Here is a 27,834-nt window from a genome sequence, read left to right on the forward strand (position 1 = left end):
GCTTTAAGTTTTTGTTTGAGCTAATATGTTTGTTTAAGCATTTGTAATTTAGTTTAAAGGCATACTGGGATTTTTTTGTGGGAATATGTGTTTGAACGATTAAAGAAAATTGTTAAAAAAAAAAAAAAAAAGCTGGCAGACATTTAATTAGACATTTAAACTAGTTTTTTTTGTACTTTTGCTTTACTTAGATCCCCATTTTTTTATACCATTTGATGCTAAGCTGTGGTATTTTATTTAAAAATTATTTTTAAATGCATTCATTTTTGCACTATAAGGCGCACCTGACTATAAGCCGCCACCCACCAAATTTGACACAAAAACGAAATTTGTTCATCGATAAAATGCACTGGACTATAGGCCGCAGCTGTCCTCGCTGTATTATGGGATATTTACACCAAAATATTACCGGTAACACTTTATTTGACAGCGGCATTATACGACTGTCATAAGACCAAACGAACCACCATGAAGCTTTGCAGTCAAGTGGTTCAAAGCTTCATGGTGGTCCATTTGGTTTCATTGCTTTTGCATTTAGTTTCATTTCATTGCTTCAAGACGCTTCATTTGGCCATTACCTTGGGGGAGACAGTCAAGCTCTGCTGCCAACACTGTTGTAGTCCAACATGCATCCTAGCATGCATTGCAGCAATACAGATGTAAATAACAATCAAAATTCAAGTTCTGTGCTAATTATTAATTCAGTTACTGTTCCAGTTGTTTCATTAATTGCCACATATGGTATTTGGTAACACTTTATTTGACGGTGGTGCCATAAGACTTTCATTATACTATCATAACTATGAAATGAGACTGTCATGAGCATTAATGAATGCTTAATTACATGTCATTTAGTGTTATCCGGCAAATTATCTTACTTTTGAATGGATGTAAAAGATCCAAGCCTGACATAAATGAAGTTAGTGACATAATTTGCCAGATGACACTTAATGACATCTGTCATAAGCATTCAGTAATGCACATGATAGTGTCATGTCATAATTATGACAGTCGTATTACCATGCTTTCAAAAAAAATGTTACCTATTAACCCAAATAAATCAATAAATAAGCCGCACTGGACTATTAGCCGAAGTATTCAAAATGAAAGAAAAAAGTAGCGGCTTATAGTCCGAGAATTACGGTATTGCTCTTGTGAAATGAAAGTGCAATTTTGAATAGTTTGAAGAAACACTCAGGGACTTTTAGTTTGCATTCGCATTTAATGCTTTTTTGAAGTGTAATCTTGGCACCAATGGATGTGCAGGTCAACATAAATGTTTTAATGCAAGTACACACTAGGCAAGTGCCGGTTACCGGTTTCAAGGTTTACGTGGTATGAAAACGTCACGGTTTCAAAACCACTAAAATGTTCCGTCATACCGCAGTACGATGGCTACTTTTTATGTCCCAAAAATGCAGTGAGAAATCCTTGGCTTGGAACGGCAGCGCTCACCCTTCCCCCTCCAGTTGTTGCGCTGTCCTTTGCTGTCGAATAGACACAATGAGTGAAGATGTTGAAACTACACTTGAGCTTTTCCCCCCCTCAAAAAAGTCGCTAGTATGGGAGTACTTTGGCTACAGAAAAGAAACAGACGGCTTAGAGGAGGAAGGACAGCAGGACCGCCAACATGATTTCACATTTGCGTGACCATCATTTGTCACTTTATGCAAAATTTAAGGTAAGTAAATGCTGTCATGAACGTTTCCCACCAGCTACGAGAGTTCACTCAAGCTGGTTTAGTGTATCTAGCGACGGTAAAACAAATACGATAACGTAAGCTTGTTAATGAGGCCGATAACGTGGGTAGTAAGCATGCCAAGACAGCTAACTTGTTTCCGCTGTACCATTAGCTTACTTTTGCAGTCTTCCGCCATTGTAAAGATCTGTTCAAAAACACATTTTCATAATACAGCCTGTGGTGTTTTTTCTCTCTGGCGACTTTCTGTGTTGAGAGAGGGTGAGTGTGAGTGTGTATAATGTGTAAATAATGATACGAGTCATACACACATGCACTGGCTCTTGCTCTCACTCTCCATTAATTTTCAACTAATTAATAGTAGTGGTATGTTTTACATAAACAATATATGATCAAATTGATTTTACGTCCAGTTGTTTATTTTTTTGTTCTTGTTCTAATGTTGAGCAACATTATCTGTGGTAGGGCTGCAGCTATTGATTATTTTAGTAGTCGATTAATTAGTTTGAATAATCGAGTAATCGGATAAGGAACATGAAAAATTAAATTAACTGAGCTGAGCCTCAAACGGTATAAAAAATTTTTTTTAAAAAGAGGATCTATGTACAACAAAAGAACAATTGGCTAACTTACATCGCAAAAGTCCGCTAGTTCAAATGCTATAAAATGCTAAAACCTTTTTATAATGCTCTTAACAAATGGTTCAGACACATATTCCCACAAAAATAGGCTAAATATACCAATAAACTAAATTACGAATGCATTAAAAAAAAAATTTCCTCAAACAAAATTTTGCTTATGTTGGTCTTAACAGGGAGCACCTGGATTCAGCCATGTGAATTGAGGCCGAATAGAAGGCAGTGTATCCACCCAAATCAATAAAACTAAATGCAAGCACTTTCAAAATAAACCATTACGTCACTTTAATTAAACGAATACTCGAATCAGCAAAATTTAACTCGAATATCTTTTTCTCATCGAATACTCGAGTTAATCGATTAATCGTTGCAGCTGTAACCTGTGGCTTTAGTCTATAAATTCTATTTATATCAATTTTATTTAAAATATATTATTTATTTATTGTTAACATTATATTCATGTTGTTCCAATTTGCAAAAATGTTGAGAAAAAAAATCCAGTTCAATGGCAAAAAAGTATTTTTTAACCCCTTCTTGCCAAATGTATCACATTTGATACACTTAGAATTGAATGATTTTCAGACTAAGTCAGAATTTTGAAATATCTTTCCTCCCCAAAAAATAATAGATGCAAGTCAACTCATGCATCTGCAGGTTCCATGAGGAAAAAAAACAGGATTTAGCAAGGGTTATAGATATTAGAGCGCTTATTACACATATTTTTTTTTCTTTTATACAAATTTGAAAAAAAGGTTTCATTAAGGCCTTATTTTTCAAATTTTGTGATTCTCTGACAATTTCTTCATATTGCAGGCATAAAATGGTTTTAAACCCATACATCTAAAAAAAAGAACACATTTTAGAGCTGTAATTGCAATACCGTGATACAGTGAAATCGCATTTTAGCTTAAGGTCACCATACCGTCAAAATTTAATACCGGCACATGCCTAGTACATTTCTTTGTTTCTTTGTTTTACATTTCCTAAAATTATTCTGAAACGCATTAAACGTTAAGTTCATCCATAGATTAATCAATTACCGTAATTTCCCGAATATAAGGCGCACCCGTTTATAACGCGCACCCTAATTTTAGAAGAAAACAGAGCTTGAGTACAGATACAGAGATGTCATTTTACTGACTGGTGAAACACAGCACAAACATAGCACATTGGTAGTTCAAAACATTACCGTAAACTGACAATATTTACGGTAATAATATGATTTGACAACTTCTCCAACTTACCAGAATCTAGGAGAAAACAAAACAGATGTGACTTTTCTTTTAAAGGCTGCTGTATAACTTGCTCGTTTCCTCATGATGAATAAATGTTTCTTCCATGGATTGATACGGTAAAATGAAAGTGAGAACGTAAGTCGGAAATCCGTGAGAGCTCATAGCTGTCAACTCGACAGTAACAAAAGGAACTATTGTTATTTGGGTTTGAGTTTCCCGAGAGACCGATATAGTTGACGGACACAGGAAGTGTGTGTCCTTACATTTGTTATGGTCCGAATTGCGGAGCTGCAATAAACGTCGACTCAAATGAGTTCAAGAAACTAAATTCTGTGCTTTATGAAGAGTGAAAAAAACAGAATTTAACACAGAGGAAATCATTCGGCCGATTAGAGTGAAGTATTACCGAAACAAAACGGTGACGTCACGTACCGTAATGGTTGGCAACGGGTCGCCGCATACGTTTCTTCAACACAACGTGGCCGTGTCAATGAAAAAAAAATCGGTTTATATATATATGTAATACATATATATTTCTGTCTCCATCCATGTACCCGTTTATAATGCGCACCATGAGTTTACAAGTTGATTTTGGGGGAAAAAAGTGCGCGTTATATTCGGGAAATTACGGTACTTATATAATCTACACCTGCAGCCTACTGCTAATACCACAACACTGTTACATGTATCTCACTAAGTAACATGTTTTCAGAGATCTCAGTCTGCAGTCGAAAAGCACGATGGTACTGAAAACACATACAGTGGGGCAAATAAGTATTTAGTCAACCACTAATTGTGCAAGTTCTCCCACTTGAAAATATTAGAGAGGCCTGTAATTTTGAAAGTTCATCTGAATACTTTGTTATGCACCCTTTGTTGGCAATAACGGAGGCCAAACGTTTTCTGTAAGTCTTCACAAGCTTTTCACACACTGTTGCTGGTATTTTTGCCCATTTCTTCATGCAGATCTCCTCTAGAGCAGTGATGTTTTGGGGCTGTCGTTGGGCAACACGGACTTTCAACTCCCTCCACAGATTTTCTATGGGGTTGAGATCTGGAGACTGGCTAGGCCACTCCAGGACCTTGAAATGCTTCTTACGAAGCCACTCCTTTGCTGCCCTGGCTGTGTGTTTGGGATCATTGTCATGCTGAAAGACCCAGCTAGTCTCATCTTCAATGCCCTTGCTGATGGAAGGAGATTTTCACTCAAAATCTCTCGATACATGGCCCCGTTCGTTCTTTCCTTTACACAGATCAGTCGTCCTGGTCTCGATGCAGAAAAACAGCCCCAAAGCAGGATGTTTCCACCCCCATGCTTCACAGTGGGTATGGTGCAATTCAATATTCTTTTTCCTCCAAACAAGAGAACCTGTGTTTCCACAAAAAAGTTCTATTTTGGTTTCATCTGACCATAAAACATTCTCCCTCTTCTGGATCATTAAAATGCTCTCGAGCGAACCGCACACGGGCCTGGACGTGTATTTTCTTCAGCAGGGGGACACGTCTGACAGTGCAGGATTTGAGTCCCTGGCGGCGCATTGTGTTGCTGATAGTAGCCTTTGTTACTGTGGTCCCAGCTCTCTGTAGGTCATTAACTAGGTCTCCCCCCCCCCCCCCCCAAAGAGGTTCTGGGATTTTTGCTCCCCGTTCTTGTTATCATTTTGACGCCACGGGGTGAGGAGAGAGTTTAAAGTCAGTGTTTTCAACGACAGCCGCAAAACATCACTGCTCTAGAGGAGATCTGCATGGAGGAATGGGGCAAAATACCAGCAACAGTGTGTGAAAAGTTTGCTAAGAGTTACAGAAATCGTTTGGCCTCCGTTATTGCCAACAAAGGGTACATAACAAAGTATTGAGATGAACTTTTGGTATTGACCAAATACTTATTTTCCACCATGATTTGCAAATAAATTCTTTACAAATCAAACAATGTGATTTTCTGTTTTTTTCTTCCACATTCTGTTTGTCATGGTTTGAGGTTTACCCATGTTGACAATTACAGGCCTCTCTAATATTTTCAAGTGCGAGAAATTGCACAATTAGTGGTTGACTAAATACTTAACCCTAATTTTCGCACTATAAGGCACACCTGACTATAAGCCGCAGCCCACCAAATTTGGCACGAAAACGGCACGTGTTCATAGATAAGCCGCACTGGACTATAAGCCGCACCTGTCCTCACTGTATCATTTACACCAAAAGATATTAACCGGTACAACCTTATTTGACAGCGGCATCATACGACCGACTGTCATAAGATCAAATGAACCATCATTAAACTTTGAACCAATTAGTGCACAGCTTTATTGCTTCAAAAAGCTTCATTTGGCCATCATTGCTCCCTTGGAGGAGACAGTCAACCTCTGCTGCCACCTGCTGTCATCCAACATGCCTCTTAGCATGCATTGCAGCGCTACAGATTTAATAACAATCAAAAATCATGTTCTGTGCTAAATATTTCTTCAGTTACTGTTCCAATTGTTTCATCAAATGCTAGTTATAGTATTTGCTAACATTTTATTTGACAGTGGTGCCATAAGACTGTCATTACATAATCATAATTATGACATGTCTCTGTCCTGAATGCTTATAACAGATGTCATTAAGTGTTATCCGGCAAATGATCTCACTTTTGAATGGATGGAAAAGATCCAAGATGGACAAAAATTGAGTGAGTGACATACCGTAATTTCCCGAAAATAAGGCGCACTTTTTTTCCCCAAATCCACTTGTAAAATCGAGGGCGCGCATTATACACGGGTATATAGATGGAGACAGAAATAAATACATATAAATATGTATATTTTAAGACTTTGTCTTTATTGACACAGAAGAAAACGCATACGGTGATCTGTTGCTGCCATTACGGTATATAAACACCGTATACACCGTTTGTTTTGGTAATACTTCACTCTGATTGGTCGAATGACTTCCGTGAGCTCCTTTCGTTTTACCACTTCAGTCGTCACTTTTACTTTACAGTATAATTCTAAGGAAGATACATTTGCGGTATTTTATGATGATGAAACGAGCAAGCTACACGGTAGCCTTCTAAAGGAAAGTAATTTCCGTATCTGAGGAAGCTGGAATTCGTGAAGCGGCAAGACGGTATGACGTCGGAGAATCGAGTGTGCGGTATTGGAAACGAATGAAAAAGCAGCTGGAACAAGCAAAGTCATCAGCAAAAGCAATTGGTAGGGGCAGAAAAGCACTTATAAGAATGCTTTAGATGTTCATGTATAATACAGATATGGCTGTTTTGTTTTCTCACGGGTTCTCTTAAGTTGGAGAAGTTGTTAAAGGTTGTTACAGTAATGTTTTGCGCTACCGGAACGGTAATTATCACTGTGCTATGCTTGTGCTGTGTTATGTCTGTTTATAATTTGTTAAATTAAAATGACATTTCTGTATTTCTACACGAGCTGTTTTCTTGTATTCTACCGTATTTATTGGTGCTAAAATTAGGGTGCGCGTTATACACGGGTACAAGAATTTTCCCTAGATTTTGCAGGTAAATTGGGGGTGCGCGTTATACACGGGTGCGTCTTATATTCGGGAAATTACGGTAATTTGCCAAATGACACTTAATGACATAAGCATTCAGTAGTAGAGGTGTGCAAAATTTCCGATTCTTAGATTATTCGCGATTCGGCCGTGGAAGATTCGAGAACGATTCACAAACATCCAAATTCCGATTATTGAAATATGCGAAGTAAAGCGGAAGTACACAACACTCAGCGTGCCGCGCGGTCGTCGGGACGGGACGGAACGGAGCGAGAGTAGCTAAACATCATGCTTCCCATTACCCGGCCCCTCAGGTAATGCCAATGCTCAACTCACGGCTCTAGCTCAACTCATGCAACGAGATAAAAAAACACAACAACATACCTGACTGCTGCCGAAAAGCTGCTCCAAAGTTCATCCATATAATGTTACGGTGGATATCATTTATACAGGACTAGATGCAATATAGATTTGGTAGTGTTAGCAGCACACCTACAAAAAGCTAGATGCGGAGTTATAAACGGCCGCCATCTTAAAGCAGTACACTTCCCTACAAGGCTGTTGTAGCGAACCTTCCAAGCAAACCTAATTAACTTTTTATCTAAAATACTCCTAAATCGGTAAAATATTGACTTGAATCTATCTTTAAAATAGCTTTAAAACTTTCACATGTCGAAAGTAGACAAAAGGGAAATTATGGAATAACGGGAGCAATTTTAACAAATTTAATGGTTGATTCACAACATTAAATTAATTGAATGTAGTTTAAAGCTGCTGATACAGAATGGGGACTGGAGTTTTTTATTTAATGTTATTTTTGTATATTTGTTTACTGCTATATGTTAACTTGATACTGAAATAGTGGTGTGGTTTAGCCTGAGAGTATTTTTGAACAATTTTGGAACGAATGTACAAAACATTAAAAAAAAAAAAAAAAAAAAAAAAAAAGAGAAAAAAAAGGAGGGGGGGTGCATCAATAATCGTTTTATAATCAAATCGGAGCCTCTGAATCGTAATCGTAATCGAATCGTTAGGTGCCCAAAGATTCCCAGCTCTATTCAGTAGTGTCCATGATAGTGTCATGTCATAATTTTGATGATCTTATGACAGTCTTATGACACCGCTGTCAAATAAAGTGTTACCTAAAAAAACAACAAATAAGCAGCACTGGACTATAAGCCACAGGTATCAAATTGAAGGAAAAAAGTAGCGGCTTATAGTCCGAAAATTGCGGTATTTGCCCCACTGTAACTACTGGATCGGATCTGATATTGTGAGCAAATACGATACTGTCAACTCCTCCAAAAATAGCTGAATCTGGCGTCGATACTGAGTATAAGATCGGGACATCACCAGCTGTCAATGGCAGCAAATGATTTGAAACGCTCAAATCAGGTCCAGAATACGTATGTGAAAACTCTCCTAAGTACCGTACCAAACTATTTGGCTGAGGTTGAATTACACGAACACACACACCTGCAGGGGGCCATAACCGCCGTCTGTAATTATGTACACAGTCATGAGAGTGTAGCGAAGCAGCCAGAGGCTGCTCTGACAAGACACTTTAGTGCTCTCATTAGCAAGGAGGGGGTACAAATGAGTTGTAGGGCTGGGGGGGTACAGCAGGTAATTAAAGTGGCGAGATGAAGGCGGAGGAGGGGCCGCCAGAAGAAGACGACGCTTCAAAGCGAGCGTGTTGGAACAGAAGGACCGTTTCGCGAGATATAGGAAAATATGTCGAAAGAAATATAGAAGAACGGCGGCGAAATTGAGGCGTGACGCCGCCACATGAAAGAAACCAAAACGAGACGGCCACACAAACAAAGCAGTCCTTTATTGTTCAGGCCTTTGACTGCGGTCGAGCCAAGGAACATGTGAAGGACAAACAACAACAACAGAATGCAGAAATAAAATTGGGTTAGTGGTCGTAAACCTATCAAGTGCCAGGCATGACGGATGAGGAAATTGCTGCCACACAAAATGAAGTGGCATAACCATTGTTTTTGTGGTTATTTTTAACTTATTCTCTGCCATTGATAGAGAGTGATCTTTCAAAAAATGCTCCGCCCCCTTAGCTGTGATTGCTAAGCAGACAAGCCATTGCAGGCGCATGTTTCAAGTCAAGGGTGTCAAACTCAGTTTGGTTCACTGGCCACATTCATGTCAATAAGGCTAGGTTCAGACCGCAGGTGTTGATACGCAATTCCGATTTTTTTTCATATCATTTTTTTTGGGGGGGGCGTGCCCGTTCAGACTGCCTTTTTCCATTTAGCCCGTTCAAGTACCGTATTGGCCGAAATATAAGACGGTGTTTTTTTGCATTGAAATAAGACTGAAAAAGTGGGAGTCGTCTTATATTCGGGGCCTAGACATTATAACCATTCACGACGCTAGATGGCGCCAGATATCACTGAAGCGAATGCTGAACTTGAGGAGCAATGTTCTGTCATGATAGATCTCAGCTACTCTCAAGTTTAACCAGTTTGCATTATTTTATTGCAGTTTTTCCTTATTCAGATTTGTTTCAAGACTACAGTTACAGTTAGACCTCACTTTGATGGTTAATGCAGTTATTGCAATTTTGTTGTTTTATTACAATAGATTGGTTTATTTACCGTAATTTCCCGAATATAACGCACACTTTTTCCCCCCAAAATCAACTCGTAAAATCATGGCGCATTATAAACGGGTACATGGATGGAGACAGAAATATACTGTATATATATTACAAATATATACAAACAGATTTTTTTTTTATTGACACACACGGCCACATTGTGTTGAAGAAACGTATGCGGCGACCCGTTGCCGACCATTACGGTACGTGACGCCACCATTTTGTTTCGGTAATACTTCACTCTAATCGGCCGAATGATTTCGTTTGTTAAATTCTGCTTTTTTCACTCTTTATAAAGCACAGAATTTAGTTTCTTGAACTCATTTGAGTCAACGTTTATTGCAGCTCAGCAACTCGGACCATAACAAACGTAAGCACACAGACTTTGTGTCCGTCAACTATATCTGTCCGTCGGAAAACTCAAACCCAAATAACAATAGTTCCTATTGTTACTGTCATGTCGACAGCGATGAGCTCTCTCGGATTTCCGACTTACGTTCTCACTTTCATTTTACCATATCAATCCATGGAAGAAACATTTATTCATCATGATGAAACAAGCAAGTTATACAGCAGCCTTTAAAAGAAAAGTCACATCTGTTTTGTTTTCTCCTAGATTTTGGTAAGTTGGGGAAGTTGTCAAATCATATTATTACCGTAAATATTGTCAGTTTATGGAAATGTTTTGAACTACCAATGTGCTATGCTTGTGCTGTGTTTCACCAGTCAGTAAAATGAAATTTCTGCATCTGTACACGACCTCTGTTTTCTTGTATTCTTCTATTTATTGGTGCTAAAATTAGGGTGCGCGTTATAAACGGGTACAATAATTTAAGTAAATTTGGGGTACGCATTATACACGGATGCGCCTTATATTCGGGAAATTACGGTTCTTTTCAAAAACCAGAAGCCATTCATTTACAAATGTGATTGCACTTTAGTTTACACATTTAAATGTTCAGATATTAAGATTTGAATGAGCCAGAATAACATGCTTTTTCTCTCAAATATATTGTTATAATCATTCGTTTAAGATGTACTGTAATTATTTTCTGTTTAAAAAATAATTTGGTGTTCAAAAAGCCTTTTTTCAAACTTGAGTCTTGAAAAGGAGGGGGTCGTCTTACAATCACGGCCGTCTTATATTCGGGCCAATACGATATTAGCATGTGCAGAAGCATCAAAACAAATGACTACACATGCTGGCCCTACGTTATTCTCGGGTGACCATATTTTGATTTCCAAAAAGAGGACACAAATACCAGACATAAATAATCTCACATTAAAAGTTTCTATGCATTAATTGAACCCATGCATGCAGTGTACGTGCATAACGCACACAAATACATTGAGTTTTCCCCAACTCTTGGCCATGTAAGAAATATTGAAATATTGCTCATTTGGTGCACAGAAAGAAAACCAAACATTCTCAGGCTTATCCTTTTTTGACTGTGGTCAGTATTGTTTTGTCAACAATGACGATCACGAAAATATTTTGTCAACAAACACTTTTTTTATGACGATAACGATGTTTTGAGGGACAAAAACATACCGAGAAGGCTGCCGGTTTTCGTCTGACGGGACGACAACGACACGAAAATGCGCAATAGTTTCCGTCACTTGTTCACAATGTGTGACATTTTATGTGTAGTTAGCCTGCATCGTAGCAGTCTCTGGTTGTGTCACTCATGACATGATGCCCCCCCACTCCCTTCTTCCCGACTCACCAATGTGTTGTCTCCAGTCTACATCATGCAGGCTTGCACACATCGCATGATTCATTTTCTTGGCCAGAGAGAATTTGCAATGTTTCTTTAGCCCTTAAAGATCGCTGCTGAATGATTAGCACACACTAAATGTAACTCGTAGCATGAGCACAGCATTCGCGTTAGCATTAGGCTAATGCTTAATCCTAAAAAAAAAAAAAAAGTTGTCCGAAAATTAGAGGACGCTTGCTGTTAGGGTTAGCATTGTGCTAATTCTAACGTAGAGCTTTTTTTTTTTTTTTTTTTTAAATATACAGTTCTTGGCTACGAGGTGGCTACAATTTATTGAAAATAATGTATTGTTTCACCAAGTTGGCGTTGTCCTTCTAGATCAGTGGTTCTTAACGTTGCTAAAGGTACCGAACCCCACAAGTTTCACATGTGGATTTACCATTCAAAATGAGAAAGCTTTTTTTTTTTTCAAATTCAAAACAAACATATCTAAGCTAGCGAGCTGTTAATTTAGCAAATTCCCATCCAAATTTCTACTCATTTTGACAGCTTTTTTTAGAAATAGGTCAAGATTTGAGACCATGCTGACCATTGGTCTGTTGTATTCCCTCATACCAAGTGTGAGTCAACCTTCCACTGAGCAAACCAGTTCCTCCTCTCATCAGATCGGGGGACGAGCAGTTAGAAGAAATGGATTAGACCTGTAAATTGGGAGCAAACCAGGCCAAAACCTGGTTTAAAAAGCCACTATGCCTAGATTTAATCAGCGTATGAAAATAGGGCCCTGCATTTCATTACCTCCCCCAACCCGTTAGACTTACTCACCGAACCCCTGGGGTTCGAACAAATCCAGGTCAAGAACCACTGTTCTAGATGCTCTATGTGCTCGTCTATCAATGTTCATTTGAAATAGTTGTAAACCTTTGTTTTAATTATCAATTTTGGAATAAATTTTTAAATTTTACAGACGAAAACATTTTTATTAAACGTCAACTAAAACTAAACGAAATTACTCTTGCGTTTTTGTCAACAAAAACTAGATGAAGACAAACACATTTAGAGGTGATTAAAATATGACTAAGCATTATCGTCTGAAAGACTAAGACGAAAATTAAAAGGGCTACCAAAAACAACACTGGCCAATGTAGTATGCATTCCAAAAGTGTAGGTGGCAGCACCAACAAAACTTGATTCCTGCGTGTAACCCTTCTGCAGTTTTTTCTTTCGTCCTGGTCAAATAATGAAATGGCAAAGCGCATCAGGCAGTCATTTCGTGTGGATTGACGCGGAAGTAGAGCTGTTGCTTCACGCAACTATTAGGTTGCTACTTGAAAACATGTTTTCATACACTGTCGGACTGTCCGCGTGCACTGGCGTCATCAGTATCAGGTCCAGATATCAGATGAAGACAAACACATTTTAAGATGACCAAAATATGACTAAGCATTATCGTCCAAAAGACCAAGACGAAAATTAAAAGGGCTACCAAAAACAACACTGACCGTGGTCAAGCCCGCCTCCTCCCTAAAAGCAGTGTTCAAGCTAGGCGCTAATGTTAATGCACAGGTCCATCTATGCCGTCCTCCCTGACTCTTTCTCTTTGCCGTTGTAATTGCTGCATGAATTCCCATTCGGGAGACTTCAGAGTTCATACCGCCGCCACATTTGGAAAAATGTGGCCCAGATTGGACTTGAAATGGTCCACTTCTATGCGACGTGTCGCATTCAGACCATCAAGGTAATGCCTCACTCGAGGAAGAAACCACGAAAAAAAAAAACAGATTTGTGCATTAAGACCTGCGGTACTTAGCCTCTCTCCATAATCTCTCATTGCCTAGACCGCTATATTTTTGGGCCAAATAAGTTAACTGACTGGTTGCCATTGACATTGCTAGACATCCGATCAACATTCGTTCATTTGCCCCCTCCAGTCAAAATGGATCGGACGTCTAGCATCATCAATGGCACTGAAAAATGAGCAAACACACTCCCAGTTTAAGTGAGTTGGACATCTTTCATACAATGGCAAGCAACCAGTTCATTGGAATTACGGTCATTCAGCCTGCGTTGTGAACATACTGTAGCTTCAATGCTTGTTTGACGGGAAACGTTTTCGCGAGAGTGACGAGAATAGCCGTGCTCCAGTCAGCAGCTGTAGATTATTTGAAGGTTCCACCCATGAAACGGGTCTGAATTGGATCATTCCTAGAGTCATGTGAAATATATTTGTAACGTCTATATGAAAGTGAATTGATTTCAATGTTTATTTTTAATCTTTGAACCACATTTCCTTCTTCTTGTTGTATTTTTACTATTTATTTATTCATTTAGTTTGTATTTTGGCAGCTTTGGTCCTCCATACTGAATTGCCACACTAGTGAGTAGTATTTGAAGCTGGATACCGAATGCTCAACACTCAAAATGGCGGACAACCGCGGTCACCTAGGCGACGTCTAGATCGGCCGAAGAGCTTTCCATCCCACGCTTTCTTAAAGAGTTTGAATGGTCCGTTGCCGTGGCAAAAGCGGAGGTTCCGACGCTTCAGTCGGAAGGCGCCGGCACCACGCAGATGTGCAGAAAATTGTCCGGGTGACTCAGGTGCTCGCTAAGCCACTGCAGCGGCGTCTCCAGCAGCGGCTCGATGCCGTGGATCACGACCTGGTATCGCTTCGCTGGCTCACCTGCAGTACACACGTACACAGAGAATTGAGTGGAACGGAAATGCGTTGTCGGAAATGGTCCGCTAATGACAGGGGTAACTGCAATTTTAAGAGGGTGTTAGAATTTGGGATGCCACTGATGATTTGGGGTGCGATATTATCATACTTGTCAAGTTGTACGGTTTCGGCTTAATTTGTACAAGTGAGCACTGAATTTTTAATGTGTACGCCGTACCGTCAAAATCTGTACGTTTTTCGTGCATTACGTTTTTTTTTCTCCGTTCGGATTTTGACACTGTTTCGGCAACGAGACAATGTGTGGTACTATGTTGGTTGAATGACGCGAGAAAAGTCAGAGACACGGAGAGAGTAGAGCGGGAGTGGGAAGGAGGGAAGAGGGTTGTGACGCCGTTGCAAACGCAATGTTAGGCTAGGTGGTGCCAATATTTCTTGACTGTGAGAGAAGAGCTGGAGTGGGAAGGAGGGAAGAGTGTTGTGACGCTGTTGTAAACGCAATGCTAGGCTAGGTGGCGCCAATATTTCCTGACTGTAGCCGACAGCCTACAATGTACACCCACTTCATGCAACACTAGATATCACATGCATATGGAACTACATGCGAAATGACAGACTCTGCGGCGTTAGTAAACAGCAGCCATTTTAAAGCAATAGACTTCTCAGAAAGGCTCTGTTGTAGTAAACTTTCCTTGCGAACCTAAGTAACTTTTTATCTAAAATACTCCTAAATCGGTAAAATCTTGACTTGAATCTATCTTGAAATGATAAAACAGTTTTAAAACTTTCCCTTGTCGAAAGTAGACAGAAGGAAACTAATGCAAAAACGGGAGCAATTTTAACAACTTTAACAGTTGATTCACAACATTAAATGACTTCCAGACATAGCAAAGGACGCTATGTTTCATGAAAGGTAACACCAGTTACTTTGCCAAGTAACTAATTACTATTACATTCAGGTAACTGAGTTACTCACTCAATTACTTTTTGGGAGAAGTAATTTGTAACTGTAATTAATTACTTTTTTTAAAGTAAGATTAATAACACTGGTCATAAAGATGAAGTCCGCAGAATGAAAAGTGACAAAAGCGGTGATTTTATTCTGCCAATTTTAGTCTGCCACCCATTGCTGATCACTTCTCAGAATTAGCAAATGAAATGTTCCCCAACTTAAAGATTGCATCGGAAAGTTAATTTTATCAATTGACGTTTTTCCATTTATAATTGGACACAGTAACGAACTACCTTCAAGTCAAACTGAATTGCGAGCTGAAGTGCAGCCATCAAAAGACATGAAATTGCCAAAAGTGCTACATACAATTATAACAAAACTCATTGTCAGATTTTAGTAATCATGATGTAGCTGAAGATATTGATTGTTCCTTGATTGCACCAGGTTATATGTCACAATATTGCCAATAAATTCATATTATTTTGAAAATTGAGTTTTATTTTTGTTTCATATTGCACGCTATATAAAACGTATGATTAGTCACCAATTTGTAAGCGCATTAGTCACTATTTATAAGATTGCCAACGGCCTCGGGTTGACAGGTACTGCCCTCCATAATTTTTGGATTTATAATAGTTATGTGTTTTTTAGCTTCTAATATTTTTTTTTTCCTAAATAATATGGGACCTTAATAGAAAAAAGAGAAAAATCCAACCTTCAATACAAGTGCATTTATTCAGTGGGGAAAAAATCCCAAATAAAGAAATAATTATTTGACATCAAATAATGTGTGTCACAATTATTAGCACCCCTGGTGTTAATACTTTGTACAACCCCCTTTTGCCAACAAAACAGCACCTAATCTTTTCCTATAATGTTTCACAAGATGGGAAAAGACAGAAAGCCATTCTTCTTTGCAGAATCTCTCTAAATCATCCAGAGACCTGGGTTCTCTCCTCTGTACTCTCCTCCTCAGCTCACCCCACAGGTTTTCAATGGGGTTGAGGTCTGGGGACTGAGATGGCCATGGGAGGAACACATCTTAATCAGGGGTGCCAATAATTATGGAGGGTACTATACATGCGCTGCACCTGTTTTTTTTGTTTGTTTGTTTTTTATTTTTGCATAGAAAGATGTTAAGCGGATGTTAAAATACTGTTATTACCCATATTTACCCCCTTGATGCCTTATCTTAAATAGAACACATTTCCCTCAAGTATTGGAGGAATACATAAGATACAAAAATATAAATAATTATATTGGAAAAAAAAGCCGAGAAAATTTTGATAATCCTAAAGTCATAAAAACACTGAAAAATAAAACTATATTTAAAAACAAATACAGGTCAGAAATAAATGACCCACTTAGAGTGTTTGAGAGTAGTTGAAGCCTGGGACCGTGTGCTTTGGTCAGATGAGACCAAGATTGAGCTTTTTGGCAACATAACACTCTAAGTGGGTCTGGCGTGCTACGAAAGATGCGCATGCTGAAAAGCACCTCATACCCACTGTGAAGTATGAGGGTGGGTCAGTAATGCTGTTGGGTTGTTTCGCTTCCAAAGACCCTGGGAACCTTGTTAGGGTGCATGGCATCATGAATGCTTTGAAATACCAGGACATTTTAAATCAAAATCTGTTGCCCTCTGCCCGAAAGCTGAAGATGGGTCGTCACTGGGTCTTTCAGCAAGACAATGACCCAAAACATATGGCCAAATCTACACAGAAATGATTCCCCAAACACAAAATCAAGCTTGTGAAACATTATAGAAGATTAGGTGCTGTTTTGTTGGCAAAAGTATTAAGTAAGTTGTACAAAGTATTAACACCAGGGGTGCTAATAATTGTGACACACATTAATTGATGTCAAATAATTATTTCTTTATGTGGGATTTTTTCCCCACTGAATAAATGCACTTGTATCGAAGGTTGGATTTTTCTCTTTTTTTCCATTAAGGTCCCATGTTATTTGAATTAAAAAAAATATTAGAAGCTAAAAAAAAACACATCTTAACCAGGGGTGCCAATAATTATGGAGGGCACTGTATATTTTTTCTCAAATTTGATCAAATTTAGGTAGTGCTGATGTAGTCTGGAATTTACTTTACACTGCTTTCAAAAAAACCTTTGAAAGCTTTCATCACATTCACTTTGTAGTTCTCGCAAATATTACTTGAAGAGGCGAAAACATCCAGAAATGACTGGAAGGACGCTGGACATGTTCAGACCAGTTGATGAGCTGAACTTTCACTTTGACAGTTCGCGGTTTCACACTAACGAACTCGGCATGCTAATGAAGCTAATGACAACCGATGGACCGTTGAGAAACACGGAGTCGGAATCGTGCGACTCGGAACGAAGCGGCGAGTTTGGAGAGTGAGCGAGTTTCGGGTGGTACTTTGGTGACGACGCCCTCCTGATATGACGTGGTGGCATTTGCGCGGGTGTGTGTGTGTGCTGCTCAGCTCATATGCATTGCTATATGATAACTCTTTAAAGGCCTCTCATTTTGTTTGAACTCAATTGGTGCGTTTGATGGTGATAGACGTCCAATTCGTCTCGACTGGGAGGGATTGGAAGCAATCGTCCAATTCATTCTTCTGACGTCAAACTTTCCAGTTTATATGAGGGTCAGTGACCATGACGCAGGTATCACCAACTCCGATCAGATGATTACAACTCAGACCCTATCAGACGCACTTTTCTCACACACGCATACAGACTTGCAAGTGGGTGGAGTCTGTTCTATGAATGAGAGATGGGGAAAATCTCTGTGGGCCACTCCCACTCAAGACAAACACATAGTTTGACTAAGGATTTTAATTAACTCCCATTTGGGAAAAGGGAGGGCAACGCCATGAGGGGGATTTCCTTTGCTTTTTTCCCATCAAACACACACAAAATATGGACATGTGCTAAGACGGGAGGGAAAAAAGCTTACAAGAATCGTTTCGGATGTCTCATGCGTGGGTAAAAGCTTTATCAACAACACACCTGGCGCGAGGGGTAGTTTTTCCAGTTGCATGTTGGGAACAGCTGACTGGAAAGCCCCCCTGTTTTTTCCTTTCACATATGCCGTATAAGGGTTATGCAATGATATTGATAACTACAGGTAGTCCCCGGGTTTACGACCAGGACTGTCGCGATAACAAATTTTAGTAGGCGACATATTGTCTCATAAATTATTGCGATATGCGATATTATGACCTGTTTTTTTAACCTATTTAACCACAAATATAGTGACAAGACATCCTAATAAATCACTTATTGAAATGCAATAAATTGTTATTCTTAAATAAAACATCAACTATTATTAAAATGTATAAATAAAATATTATATATAAATTAGGGCTGTCAAAATTATCGCGTTAACGGGCGGTAATTAATTTTTTAAATTAATGACGTTAAAATATTTGACGCAATTAACGCAGATTTCCCGCTCAGACATTTAAATGACAGTAGAGTGAAATGCCCACTTGTTAATTGTGTTTCATGGAGTTTTGCCGCCCTCTGCTGGCGCTTGCGTGCGACTGATTTTATAGGCTTCAGCACCCATGAGCATTGTGTAAGTAATTATTGACATCAACAATGGCTGGCTACTAGTTTATTTTTTGATTGAAAATTTTACAAATGTTATTAAAACGAAAACATTAAGAGGGGTTTTAATATAAAATTTCTATAACTTGTACTAACATTTATCTTTTAAGAACTACAAGTCTTTCTATCCATGGATCACTTTAACAGAATGTTAATGTTAATGCCATCTTGTTGATTTATTGTCATAATAAACAAATACAGTCCTTATGTACCGTATGTTGAATGTATATTTCCATCTTGTGTCTTATCTTTCCATTCCAACATTTTACAGAATATATATATATATATATAATTTACAGAAAAATATGGCATATTTTATAGATGGTTTGAATTGCGATTAATTGCGATTAATTACGATTAATTTTTAACCTGTAATTAACTCGATTAAAAATTTTAATCGTTTGACAGCCCTAATACGAATATAATCATATATAAATAAAAAATAGAACACATTAAAACTGTTAATTTGATCCAAAATGACTGTCATCTTGTCCTGAAAAGTGTGCATGCAACAAATTTGAAGCCAAATTATTATCATTTATTACTTCATATTATTATTGCCAATCAGATTTTTCATAATCTTAAATTTATTCTTAGTGTAATATCTGAAGTACATGCGATTGCCTCCAGAAATCGGAACATGAAATGCTTTTATTTTGAAATGTTCACTGGAATGACATTTGTTAAGCCACTAACCGTAAGCTTTTCACCCAGTTAAAAAAAAAAAAATTTTAAATGCACTTTTCTTTCGTCATACATGTTTTATCAGTAATGTATCTTTTTTCTTTTGTTCGTTTCGCTTGCAAATTCTTTAATTCAGCGAGTTTTCATGTTTGATGTGTCCCCTTTTAACTGCTTTTTTTTTTTTTTTGACACGGAGAATGGAAATCTAAGTGTCCGGTTGGTCTGAACAGTTTTATTGTTTCACATTGAGAGTATGACATACTCCCATTGTGATCATTCAACATACCTCGTTTATTGTGACAAAGCAGCGAACAGGAAGGGGTTATGGGAGAACAGAAGAAACACAAGAAAAGAAAGAAAAGAAACACTAACAACAACAAGAAATACAGTGAACGCCTACACTAACTATTAATATGTTGGTGCCATCGTCAGCTAGATGTATTTCCGGTTGACACCATGTGGAGGGGGGTGGGGAAGTCTATAGGCTAAGTGATTGGGAGGGGTAGCCTGTACACAAATCAGCTCTGTGATCTAGAACCCAGTAATTGTGTGAATCCTTTGTGAGTGTAAGCCCATTGGCAACCGACCCTACACCACCCCATCGGCAATCCCAGCACCGGGACCCCCCACCCAAGCGCGCCCAATTACACCAGCCGCACGTGAGCCCCAACAAACACGCAACAGCCATGCAGACGAGGGGAGATGCCGCGCAGGCGCCAACCCAGGGCCACGGCCCCGAACCCAGCCAGCCCAGGGAGGGAAGGCGGGTGTGGGGAGGCCAGCACAGTCCATCCCTCCTCGCGCAAAGGAGCCATTGTCACCCCCCTGGAATCCAGAGTGGTCCCCCAGGCCACCCACGCTCCTATCAACCGGCCCTCAGCGATGGTAAGAGGGGACGCACCACATATGTATGCAAACACGCACGCTGTGATTACTGAAATTACCGCCCTTATTTTTATTTACCGTGCGATAATTTGACTTATTGCATATCGCGACTGGCTTAGTTACGACGTACTCGACTTACGCGATTTCGACTTTAGGACGCCGAAGTCCGTCCGCCATTTTGTCTCCAATCTTTTTTTTTTTTTCAGTCGCATAACTATTACATTATCGTACCTCACCGCAGGGGTTCCCAACCTATTCCACTAAGGCACACTGTGGGTGCAGGATTTCATTCTTACCAAACAAGATGACAACACTTTTTCCCCAATCTGGTGTTTTACAAGTGCAATCAGTTGATTGCAGTCAGGTGTGGCTTGTTTTAGCAGAAGCCTCATTGGTTCAACTGTCTCTGCTGGATCGGCTGGAACAAAAACCAGGACCCACAGTGTGCCTTGAGGACTGGGTTGAAAACCCCTGCCTCACCGTATCTTATTTACTGTACTTTATAAACATGACTTGTTCTGTCCTCACTAAATGTGAAGTTGTTCAGATTGACAGACAGCAAAAACAGTAATTGTGCTTTTTGAAGCTTTTTACTTCACTTTTGACAATTTGTAAAGCTGTAACAAGCATATGTACACGTATGTTCCAAAACGACACACATTTTAACAATAAAACACTCGACGTATTCAAACGTCCATCTAGTCTGAGTCTAGTCTATCCTTTATCCACGTGAGACGTCTGAGTGCTCCTGTATGGAAGCATTATTGAACGACAGTCCAGCCAGACCCAACGCGGCCAGCAGAGGGCAGTGTATCCTCCACCATTAAACAAAATACAACACTTTTGGATTTTTTGGAAATTTCTTTTTTTTAAAGGGTTAATTCCGACTCCGCTGAAATTCGGGTTAAGTCGCCAGCGTCGGAACAGAACTCGTTCATAACCCGGGGACTACCTATAATTAGTGATTCTGTTGTGATTTTTTTTTTCTGCGATCCAAACTAAGTTGTGATGTTCTAGTAGGCTTTTTTCCAGCCAACATTTTTGTCTTTTTTTTTTCCGAATTGATTTCATACAATTTGTAGTCACTTATTTCTTATATCTTCCATTCCATTTTCTGCATGCTTTCATTTTCATGTAACTGGCATTTTTTTACATTCTCACTGGCAGTCTGACCCGGCTGTGCTCAGGCGAAAAAGTGGAAATTGGCATTTTCTATGCTAACTTTGGAGTTTTAAATTAATTTTCTGCACTAAATTAAGGCCTACAGAGATCAAACACTTCCAGGAGCACTCCCAGACACATAACTCACAACTGTGTTAAATTTCGTCAAAATCCTCCTAGCCGTTTTGGCGTCCATAAAACCCAAACACACAGACAGCCACACGGAAAAACTTGCCTTTATAATGATTATAAGATATATGGGAAAACTGTATTATTATATTTTTTAAAATGTTTGTTTCAAGGAACGCGTCTTATTTTCCAAAAGACATCACTGTCGCCTCCACAATAAGGGATTTTCTTTTGGAATTTTTGGAGTTTCGAATTAATTTCCCACGCTTAACGGAGTCCCACAGAGATTAAACCTACAGTATCCAAGAACACCACCTCAAGTCATATTGGTCATCTAAAAATTTGATGGATGATGGACCGTCTCTTCCTCGGTTCAATGATCCAGTACAAATTTAATTTCGCTATGTTCCCAGTTGAATTTTGCTATTTTCAGTTTGCCATGTTGATAATTCGGATGTTTATTTACCGCTTTTCGTCTTACTGAAAAGATGAAGCCATTGCACTGTGACCCTGGAATTCAACGCCTGCTTTCACATATGCCGCCTCCCGGGTAAGTCCTGGACATTAAACTAGGACACGACCCGGTAAATGTCCGCGTAATCTTCGTGTCAGTCGACCCGGAAAATTGCTTTCATACATAAGGGCTAACCGTTTAAATCAGGGGATTTAAACTGTGTTCAGGTACACTGCTGGCCAAAATTATTGGCACCGCTTCAATTCTGTCATATACAGTATTGGCCCGAATATAAGACGGTGTTTTTTGCAATAGTTTTGAAATAAGACTAAAAAAGAGGGGATTGTCTTATATTCGCGGTCTAGACATTATACCCATTCACGACGCTAGATCGTGCCAGATATCATTGAGGCGATGTTCTACCATGACAGATCTCAGCTACTCTCCCCATTCACGACGCTAGATGGCGCCAGATATCATTGAAGCGATGTTCTGTCCTGACAGATCTCAGCTACTCACAAGTTTGACCAGTTTGCATTATTTTATTGCAATGTTTTTCCTTATACAGATTTGTTTCAAGACTACAGTTACAGTTAGAATTCACTTAGATGGTTAATGCCGTTATTGCAATTTTGTTGTTTTATCACAATAGATTGGTTTATTTACATTTCAAAAAACAGAAGCCATTCATTTACGAATGTGATTGCACTTTACATATTTAAATGTTCAGATATTGAGATTTGAATGAGGCAGAATAACATGCTTTTTCTCTCAAATATATTGTAATAATCATTTGTTTCGGATGTACTGTAATTATTTTCTGTATAAAAATTAATTTGGTGTTCAAAAAGTCTTTCTTCAAACTTGATTCTTGAAAAACAGGGGGTCGTCTTATAATCAGGGCCATCTTATATTCGGGCCAATACAGTAATACTCAATTCCTCCCAGAAAATTATTGCAATAACAGATGCTTTGGTAGTAATATCTTCATTGATTATGCTTGCAATGAAAAAACACAAAAGACAATGGAGAAAAAAATTAAATCATTATCATTTTACAAATTTTACACAAAACCCCAAAAATGGGCCGGACAAAAGTATTGGCACCCTTTTAAAAATCATGTGATGCTTCTCTAATTTGTGTAATTAACAGCACCTGTTACTTACCTGTGGCACCTAACAGGTGGTGGCAGCCAGTTAAAATTGATTAAAGTCGACTCAACCTCTGTCCTGAGAAGAAAGAAGACCAAAGAACTGTCTGAGGACTTTTAGAAGCAAAACTGTGAGGAAGCATGGGCAATCTCAAGGCTACAAGTTCATCTCCAAAGACCTGAATGTTCCTCTGTCTACCATACGCAGTGTCATCAATAAGTGTAAAGCCCATGGCACTTTGGCTAACCTCCCTAGATATGGAAAAGAAAAATTGACGAGATTTCAACGAAAGATTGTGTGGATGGTGGATAAAGAACCTCGACTAACATCCAAACAAGTTCAAGCTGTCCTGCAATCCAAGAGTACAACAGTGTCAGCCCGTACTATCCGTCGGCGTCTGAATGAAAAGGGACTCTACGGTAGGATAACCAGGAAGATCCCACTTCTGACCCAGAGACATAAAAAAGCCAGGCCGCAGTTTGCCAAAACTTACCTGAGAAAGCCAAAAATGTTTTGGAAGCAACTTCTCTGGTCAGATGAGACAAAAGTAGAGCTTTTTGGGAAAAGGCATCAACATAGAGTTTATAGCAAAAAACACAAGGCCTTCAAAGAAAAGCACACGGTCCCCACAGTCAAACATGGCGGAGGTTACCTGATGTTTTGGGGTTGCTTTGCTACCTCTGGCACTGGACTGCTTCACCGTGTGCATGGCATTATGAAGTCTGAACTAAGCCTGTCGCAATATGCAATAATTCCATTTATCGCGCAATAAATAAAAATGAAGGCGGTAATTTTTCCGCTGCGATTTATCGCCTCGCGTGCACGTGCGTGCGCGGAAGACGTGCTGTTAAATGTTCGGATTCCTCGTTACCAACTGCGCAAAATGCGCTTTCGTTCCAGGTCCGGCAAAAACTAGCGCCGGAGCCAATCGTTCCCATTATATCCTATTGTTCGACGTATACCGGCAGCGTCAGTGCTCCGGAGTGACTGTGGACCATCAACGACACGCCGGTGTTGTTGACGTGTGGGCGCTCCCGTCAGGAGTGACATTTCACGCGGGGCGGCTATTTTTCGGCACAACGCCGGATATTTACAACGAAGTCCGCCAAAACATTGTTACCGACTTGACTGCTACGAACAACCTCGCTTTGACAATGAACAGCTGAATGAAATTAAGAGCGCTGTGCTTCAAACTCGTCCTTTTTATGAAAGTCGATTGTCATATGCTGGTGTTGTGTAGTAATGAGCAGATGTGACTTCAGCGGCGCTTGCTAACTTTTTTAATGCGCCCACACACTAGATATAATGAAATGGCAAACTAGATGTGCTACGTCCCATGCCATTGGCTACGTGAGCCCAGAGCGATTATGGGACACGTAGTCCATATACTACATCTATGAATTCTAAACTGTCATGACTGAATGGAAGTTAAGAAGGCCAAATCAATCCATACCAGTGACTATAGATAATGTTGCAAATATTGTTAATTCAGTACGTGACACAGATAGATTCGGACCACAAATAGGATATCTTGCTCATATAGTAAACCTAGCTGCTAAGAGAGCTGTAGCAGTCAACAGTGTGCCCTGCCTCACTTTACAAACAGTAAAGGTTGTTCTCAGCACTTTTATACAAATTTTTTTCAGATCAGTAAGAAGTAAGCACATAAATGTTATGCACTAAAATGCATGTTTATAAGATGGCAATTTAATTTTTGCTCGTTAGCTTTTTTACAGAGCATTAAATGTATTGAATCGGATCGAAAATTGTGTCCCCTGTATCAAAAATCGTACCGAACCGTGACTTGACTGTATCGTTGCATCCCTATGGAACACCACTGCAGAAGCTATGACGGGAAAAGTTTTCATTTGCCTAAATGCTTAAGTTATTAAGTGCAATTTTTTATTAATTTTTTAAAACACATTTTATTTATTCTGTGTTTCTCTGCGGTATCAATATTGTTGTTTTTTACTTAAGAGGCATGGTCTATTGTTTTTAGTTGTGATTTCTTAAAAAGTATTTTTGAATTTAAGAGTAAATATCGCGTCTAAATGGGTGTACTTGATCTATTGATATATACTGTATTCTCACTGTGTCATTGTAAATTGGTTTTTAAAAAATTGGGGGGGGGGGGGGGGGCAATAATATCGCATATCGCAATAATTTATGAGAATAATTATCGCACACTAAAATTTGTTATCGCGACAGGCCTAGTCTGAACACTACCAAGAAATTTTGCAGCATAATGTAGGGCCCAGTGTGGGAAAGTTGGGTCTCCCTCAGAGGTCATGGGTCTTCCAGCAGGACAATGACCCAAACACACACTTCAAAAAGCACTAGAAAATGGCTTGAGAAAGAGACTGGAGACTTCCAAAATGTCCAGCAATGAGTCCAGACCTGAATCCCATAGTACACCTGTGGAGAGATCTGAAAAGGGCACCCTTCAAATCTCAGAGACCTGGAGCAGTTGACCAAAGAAGAATGGTCTAAAATTCCAGCAGAGCGTTGGAAGAAACTCATTGATGGATACCGGAAGCGGTTGTTTGCAGTTATTTTGTCTAAAAGTTGTGCTACCAAGTATTAGGCTGAGGATGCCTATACTTTTGTCCAGCCCATTTTGGAGTTTTGTGTAAAATGATAATGATTTTAAAAAATTTCCATCCTCTTGTGTTTTTTCATTGCAAGCAAAATAAATGAAGATATTACTACCAAAGCATTTGTGATTGCAATCATTTTCTGGAAAAAACTGAGCATTATCTGACAGAATTGCAGCATTGCCAATACTTTTGGCCAGCAGTGTATGTGAGAAAGGGGCTTTGGATGGGAAACTATGTTTTCGCGAGAGTGACGAGAAGAGCCATCGTCCAATCAGCAGCTGTATATGTTTTGAAGGTTCCTCCAATGAAATAGGTCTAGACTGGATATTTCCTAGATTGATATGTGGAATACATTCGCAGCGAATATATGGAACAATCAATCACACGTGAAAGATCAGACGAAATCCCAAAAGGGTTTTAATTAAATTTTTATTAAGTAGGAAAGTAAGGATTAAAATTTTGACTTATATGGAAAAAAAACTAAGGCTACATCAGGCACTTCCAGTCGAACCCGACACCCTAACCTTAGACACAACACACGCACGCCACCCATTTGATGTAGGAGACATCACAGAGGCCGAAACCCCCGCGTATGGGGTCTGAACAATAGCCGCGGCAAAGCCCATCGCCGCCACCAACACACGACCCGCTCGGCCTAATCCAAACACCGCCGTAATCCTCTCCGCTATCTGCCAGACGACGAGGCCACAAAAGAACACTTTCACCTTGATCAGAAGAGTCGGAGACTCCGCGTCAAAGACATGAAAGCGGGCTGAAGACCAGACGACACCTGAGTGACGCCTTCAAAGGGGAACGGGAGCTCCTGGATCAGGAGTAACTCAGATCTTTAACATCTGAGCTACTCGGGAAGGAAATGAGATCACCATCTGGATCAGGGTTGTCAAAATCATCTAGGTCGCATCGTAGCCGTTGTGTCTGCTGAGATCAATTAGCTAATCGACCACAAATTAGCGATTAAATGAATCGACAGCCATTTTTTATAGAACTCTGTCAAGTTGGCCCCCCATTCAGATGCAAATTTATATAGAAATATCAATTGTTTGTGCTACGTTTGTGCCGGTTTGTGCTGTAAAAAGTTTTGATTGCACTGCTATCGTTTTTGACATATTCCCCAGTCTTCTATAGGTCAATATTAGGTCAACCAGCCCCCCATTTTGATTAAAAATGGTGTAAAACCTTTGTGCTTTGTTTGTGCTGTAAATATTTTTGTTTGTACTGCAACAGTTTTGTAGATTTTATGCTTTTAATTTGTAGTGATGACGTCACGTGGCCCCCAATCTATGGCGGAATGGAACAGCGAAGGTGCCATTCATTTGTGCTACGTTTGTGCACCAAAAATTTTCATTTGTGTTGCCACGGATTTGCAGTTTTTACAAGTTATTTTTTTTTTAGGTCATCAAAAGTTCAATTACCCCCCCTTTCACCTTTACTTAACCCAGAAATGTTACCTTTCGTTCATCCATTAAAGCACAAACAAAATTTTTATAGCACAAACGAAGCACAAACAATTGACACCATTTTTAATAAAAATGAGGGGCTGGTTGACCTCAGATTGTCCTGTATAAGAATTGTAAATAAAAACACAGTGTCTTCTACCAGGCCATGCGACTCAAAAAACAGTGAAAATTGTATGTCATATGATATTTGTTATTATTATATATTTTGTTCCTCCTTTTTATTCAAATATTTTTTCATGATTTTTTTTTACGGCTTTCCCTGTGTTGTTTTTGTAAATAAATTAAAAAAACTCAAAAAACAGTGAATATTTTATGTTATATATTTGTTATTATTATATATTTAGTTCCTCCTTTTTATTCAAATATTTTTTCATGATTTTTTTTTTTTTTTACGGCTTTCCCTGTGTTGGTTTTGTAAATAAATAAAAAATATAAATAATTTAGAAACACTTTTTAAAACGAGGATATTTTCATTGTTTTTCCTTTTTAACTAAAAACAAAAAAAAACTACTAAACTAAAAAAAAAAAAAAAAAAAAAGGACTTTCTTTAAAAAAATAATTAAAAATGAAAAATATAAAGAAAATATTTAGTTTCCTCCTTTAAAATGGAAATATGCAAATAAAAAAAATCTGAAACACATTTGCTATTAAGAGGCTGAAATAA

The 27,834-nt window shown here is 39.0% G+C and overlaps 1 protein-coding gene across 2 annotated transcripts in view; it reads right to left on the reverse strand.

Annotated features, from left to right (window-relative positions):
* Nucleotides 1-356: 356 nt before the first annotated feature.
* LOC130914764 (autophagy protein 5-like) overlaps nt 357-27,834 on the reverse strand; it is a 75,952-nt gene continuing 48,474 nt past the window's right edge. The window contains exon 8 of one of the 2 annotated variants that reach the window (XM_057834253.1): nt 357-1,487. In XM_057834253.1, coding sequence (XP_057690236.1) covers nt 1,396-1,487 — 92 coding nt within the window. In that variant the 3' untranslated portion in view covers nt 357-1,395. Of the gene's footprint in view, nt 1,488-8,110; nt 14,093-27,834 lie in introns of those variants that run through there. The other variant, XM_057834252.1, reaches the window with a different exon arrangement.

The sequence above is a fragment of the Corythoichthys intestinalis genome, chromosome 4, assembly GCF_030265065.1.
Source record: "Corythoichthys intestinalis isolate RoL2023-P3 chromosome 4, ASM3026506v1, whole genome shotgun sequence".
Classification (NCBI taxonomy): Eukaryota; Metazoa; Chordata; class Actinopteri; order Syngnathiformes; family Syngnathidae; genus Corythoichthys; species Corythoichthys intestinalis.